This window comes from Scaptodrosophila lebanonensis, unplaced genomic scaffold (assembly GCF_003285725.1).
Source record: "Scaptodrosophila lebanonensis strain 11010-0011.00,11010-0021.00 unplaced genomic scaffold, SlebRS2 tig00001412-arrow-pilon, whole genome shotgun sequence".
NCBI lineage: Eukaryota > Metazoa > Arthropoda > Insecta > Diptera > Drosophilidae > Scaptodrosophila > Scaptodrosophila lebanonensis.
In genome coordinates, this window is record NW_022060739.1 from 8,771,822 (window position 1) to 8,777,364 (window position 5,543).

At 46.4% G+C, this 5,543-nt stretch overlaps 1 protein-coding gene across 1 annotated transcript; it reads right to left on the reverse strand.

Annotated features, from left to right (window-relative positions):
• Positions 1 to 299: 299 nt before the first annotated feature.
• On the reverse strand, positions 300 to 5,182 carry LOC115631324 (leucine-rich PPR motif-containing protein, mitochondrial). Its single transcript, XM_030528044.1, has 5 exons — positions 4,998 to 5,182; positions 4,249 to 4,774; positions 2,852 to 4,187; positions 1,032 to 2,735; positions 300 to 960 (listed from the first exon to the last, which is right to left on the reverse strand). The coding sequence occupies exons 1-5, from the start codon at positions 5,135 to 5,137 to the stop codon at positions 422 to 424; spliced, it is 4,245 nt and encodes a 1,414-aa protein (XP_030383904.1). The 5' UTR covers positions 5,138 to 5,182; the 3' UTR covers positions 300 to 421.
• Positions 5,183 to 5,543: the final 361 nt, after the last annotated feature.

The window sequence follows — 5,543 nt, forward strand, 5'->3', positions numbered from 1 at the left end:
CCTAAACATCTGCAGTTTTTAAAGCAATTTTTTTTTTCAATTTTCTCAGTATCACATTAGTTTGTGTCAGATTGGCGAAAAACAATAATATTTGACCGAAATATTCCTGATTCATTATAAAGTCACACACTTTAATTGAAATTTGTAATGCAAGCGATTTCTAGGTGTGGAATTAGAAAACTATCGATTTGGCTTTGTTCTCAAAAAAAAAAACTCTCAAATTTACTTTTAAACACGATATTACTATTAGAAATTTTCGTGTCAATCTTAATAAAGAATAAATAATGAGTAAAGCGTCATGTTTTTAAAACGAAAACAGTTATATGTATTTAGTTTACAACATAATGTAGCACATACTTCTTAATGCAATTAAAAATACGTTGAAGTTATTGGTAGATCGTTTAAAACTAGAGAAATAGGCCTACTGATGGTCCGGTTTTGGCGGCACTGTCTCTGGTATTTTGGGCTTCACATCATCATCGCTATCACTGCTTGATGACGAGGAACTAGACTCGTTGGCTTTTGTCTTCTTCTCGGGTATTGTGTAGGGGAACGTCTGTGACTTCTCCTCGACAGCCAGTTTGAGACGCAACAACGCCGTGCGATTGATATTCTCTAGCGATACATCTTTGATGGCACTGTTGAGGGCATCCATTGCCTTGTCCGTATTGCCCTTGTTCGTTTGTATGTCAATCAGACATGAGTAGGCATTGCCGATGGCTCCTTCCGAAATCTTCGAGTTTCGCAACTGAGAGATGACAGTGGAGACGAGCTTCTCGTCTTGCTGTTCGCGAGCCGTTTGCAGGACACGCTGGAACATCAGACGTGGGGCATTCGACAAATGCTTATCCCAGATCTGCTTGGAGGCCACCTCCTGGCCTGTCGAAATATAATGCATCCACAACACATTCATGGGACCCAGTTGATTGTGCGAGGCGTATTTTTCGGCGAGGGATTCGTCTGTGGAAAATAAGCGGTCCAAAGGATTAAAAAATTGAACTTGAAATAGAATTGTGATTGTGTTTTCTTACATTGCGCCACCAACTCGGGATGCTTGTCCAGTATGCCAACAGCACCGCCACGAGGGAACTTCTCCGCCAGTTTGGCTGCCTCCTCGGCTGTTTTCGCCGCACTTATGTCGCTGGTCAGTTTCTTCAGCAAATCCTCCGCCTTGCCGGCCACAATATGTGCATGGCAGTAGCGATTATCGAAGGAGATCAGACGCTTCTGTTCATCGTTCAGCTTGCCACCAATCTGTTGCAAAGTCTCTAGATCTCCTCCAGCGGCTATTTTGTTCAAATAGAATTTGAATATTTTGAGCTGTGGATACTGTTTCGCATCCAGCAATTCCTCCACATATTTGGTAGCTTCATTCAAACGCCCGGCACGGACCAGCAGTTCAATGAGATGTGAAGCATCCAGCACGCTGACGCGATCGCCGCTAATGAAGCGTTGTTTATAGGCAATAGCGCCATCAATATCTTTGGCTTGGATGGCTTTTCGGAAGCCGCTGATGTTGGATATTGACTTGGGTGCGGCAGGTTCGCGTGCTGGCGTTTTAGCTGCCGGAGGTGGCCGGGGAACCTCTGCCTCGGATTCAGTGTTGCTGGGCTCCTTGGCCAGAGCCGCTTTCGTCTTGTTGTTTCGCTGCTGAGTCTTTGTTTCGGGCACCACGAAAGGTATATCAATATTCTGGCGCTTCAGAAGGTCCGCCAATCTTAGCATGAATGCATCTGTGGGCGTAAAAGCCTCTTCTTGCATCTTTGTCCATAATCCCAAAGCCTTCTCCGCCTCATTGGCTTTGTCGTAGCTAAGTAGCAGTGTATAATAAATCTTGTTACGATCAATGTGCCCCAAATCCTTGGTGGCTTCTATCAAACCCTCCAGCGGCTGGATCATGCCCTCGTTCTTATAACGCTCGCAGGCGCTGCTGATGCGTTGGGGACGCGTGCGCAGTCCAGGAGTCTCAAGGATCTTGCGTGCCTGGCGTACGCGTCCGCATTCCACAAAGGAAAAGACCAAATCGTACAGACTGTTGACCTCACCGTGTATGCCGGTGCTCAGATCTGTGAGGCGCTGCAAATTTCCCGCGTCCTCCTTTTGGATGAGTCTGCAGGCCAACTCATTTTTCCAGGGAGTTGATTTGTATTTATTACAAATATTCTCGAAAGTTTCCATTGCCTTGGCCACGTCATCTTTGTTCAGATGCACCTTGATAAGTGGTCCCAAAAGCACATTTGTGGGTAATACATAATTGCCACCGACAAGCGAATCGAAGACACTCTGTAGTTTTTGGACATCACCTGCCTCGGCAATTGCATTCAAAGTGCGCCACAAGGTGCTCACATAATTGAAACTGCCTTCGCCCTCACCGATAACTGATTCCTTCTTGTTCTCGTCCAACAATTTAAGTGCCTCCTCCGTGCGGTCCTCCTGCAGCAAGAGATCAGCCAAACGCACTGCCTTGAAATTGTCCAGCTTGAAATTTGGATCGGCGCCCCGCAATTTGGCATATTGGGCCAAAGCATCGGCGGTACGTTTGTGATGCGTATATAAATCCACGAGTTGAGCCCAAATACCCACTGGAATTTGGAATTCCTCTGCTTGCAAACGTTCGATGACCTGCAACGTCTTCTCAATATTTTGTGAGCGGAAGCAGGCATTCAACAATTGGCGTTTTATGTTGTTTGAATTCTCCCCCTTGGCCTCCACGGTGACTATAAAGCGCTCCAATTCTGCAAAAAAGAAGACAAATATAATTTGGGGTTAGCGTTAGTTGTAATAATTATAACTGTTTTGTTATTCTATAGAAATATTCGAATAATAATCGGTCGTAAGTCCCTCTACTCACCATCAATGGTTAAAGAGTCCAAACCACGTTTACGATTCGCACTATCTGGCAGTGGTACGGGTTCCAGATCGCCGGAACTCAATTTTCCCAGCAATTCTGCTATTTTGGGCGTCATTTCAGCGCCCAGCAGTTCAGAGAGACGTGTAGCATTACCGCTGCTTATGGACAAGCCCTGCTTCACGAGCCCAGGCAAAAGCCTCTCTAGAGTAAGCACGCGTTCGTGTCGGAAATAGATGGCAGTATCGTACACTAGGGCTCCTACTACATCCACAGGGTTGCGATCGTTGGTATTGATCGTAGCTGCTGCATCCTCTGCCACAGCCTCCTCCTCCTCTTTGACTTGCTTGTCGCTTGCAGCGCGCACCTGAAGGCCTTCATAAAGTTGACGCACGCATCGTATAAATGCCGGATAGTCATGGGTATTACTCAGAGCTAGGATCATGGGCTGTTTGAATATTGCAGGCACATAGTAGGCACGATTCTGTTCCATAATCCTGGCGGCATCTGATATCTGATGAGTGACCAAAGCCGAATAGACGGCGGATGTAACTGCAGTTGAATTGGGAACACCAGCATCACGAAGAGCTGTTACAATACGGTCCCAGTTCTTCTCTTTTAGATTGGGTATGACATATTCACGAATGGTCTCCGAGTTGGGAAAGACGGAAAAATCTTGCTGCATGCGACGCACAATTTCCAGAACTTGATTCGATTCCGCGGAACATATCAGAGGCCAGAAATAGTGCTGACGTATAGGCAAGCCGGCGTTCTTCATCTCTTGTAGCAGAGGCAGCGCATTATTTACCACTCCATTGGTCAAGCCCGCCTCGGTGGCGATTGTCAAGGCCTTAGGATTCAAACCTTCCGCTTGAAGTGTTTTGCAAATGCTCAATATCTTCTCCACAGGCCGATTCGCCTTGACCAGCTGCCGTATATAGAAGGCACCCACATCGATGGGCTCACCATTAACACGTGTACCTCGTGGCATCAGACGGAGCAGCTTCAGACCCACATCCTCGTAGCCTTTGTTAACCAAACGCAAGATAATGTTGACAGCATCCTGATTGAAGCCGGGCGAGATGCGCAGCTTGGCCAGCACAGCGTCCACTTTGTCGCCATTGCCATGTACACTGAGGGTGTAAGCAATATCGAGTAGATCCTTGTCCAGCAGTATGATCTCCTTTTGCTCACACTCGGCCAGCGTCTCTGTAACGGACGCAATGTCGCCGTGACGCGCAAATGCGCAAAGCAGGGTGGTGTAGGTGTCGGCACTAGGCTCCAGACCCGCCTGTTTCATCACGCTGAGGATGCCTTTCGCCGATTCTAAATCGTTGGCCTATTAGCACAAATACAATTAAATTGTTGTGAACTATTTTGGTAGGTTTGTGAAGTCTTACCTGCGAGTGTCCCAGTATCAAGGAGTTGAATACGTTTTCATTTACAGGCAAGCTTTTGCCGCGCATAAACTCCAGGATGCGAGTCGCGCCATCAATGTCGCCCTGTTGGCAATAGCGCGCTATTAGACGCTGATAGGTGACTCGATTCGGTTCAATGCCCTTAGCCTCAATCTCAGCCAGAAAATCGGTAGGTGCAAACTGGTGTTCATTCTCCAGATATACACGCAACAGAGCGTTGTAGTGTGAGATGTCCATGGGCACATTTAGTGCATTCAGTGTCTTCCAGATGTCCTGAACCAGGGCTGTGCGCACCTCGGGCAGCTCCTCAGGCACCAAATTGCCACAGCAGCGAATGACAAGCAAAGATTGTGAGCTCGTAGCCGTACGGTGCGTTCGAATCTCGTCCAACACCTCCTCTAGATCTCGACGTGAAATGCGTCCAATGCGTCGTACATCATGATCCAGACGCTTGATCTGTCTATCCAGGTTCAACTCTGCCTTGGGCGCTGCATTGTTCGCAAAACCACTAAATTTAGTAGAGAGGAATGGACAGTGAGGTGAGGTTATGTAAATAGTTTCGATGTTTTCACAATTTGTTCAATGATATCATCAGCAATTAACTTAGTAAATATTATGCAATTGTTAGACATTATTGTTTAGACATTTTGTGACATGGACGAACTTGCAACATTACAGACTCAGCATTGCGTAATGCCGGGCGGCATGAAGTTTCTTTTTCTAGCACTTACTTCGGAAACTGGCCGCACATACAAGGTGCGTTCTGCAACAAATTGCCGCCGTCGCAATCGCGGACTGAGTTAACGACGACGTTGCGCGTGAAGCCGGCAAAGCAACGCAAGAGTTTTCCCGTGCGCAGTATGGATGCCATTATTTTTCTTTCGTTTTAATTAATAAATCCAATTTATTATTAAAAACTCGCCCAGCTGTGTGCACGCACGTTCGAGGCTCGAAGAGTGTTGGTAAGTACGCGCCGCGAAAGCAGTGCTGTTAAATACTGGTACGCGATGGCGAACATACACGGTCAGGCATGTCTGAAGGCGCAGCTCAAATGAGTTTGCAAAAGAACATTAAAACAAAATAAATCAAATTATAATTTATGAATCGACATAGTATATATTTTGTGGCTCCATTAAAATGAAAAGGGCAATAGCAGAGCAGAAAAACATCACACTCGCACATAAACGCACACGAATATGAAGAATTAAAAAAAAGAGAGCAGCTTTAACCGATCTGCATCCAGTGTTGCGAACTTAGCCATTTTCACGCCAGCTCTG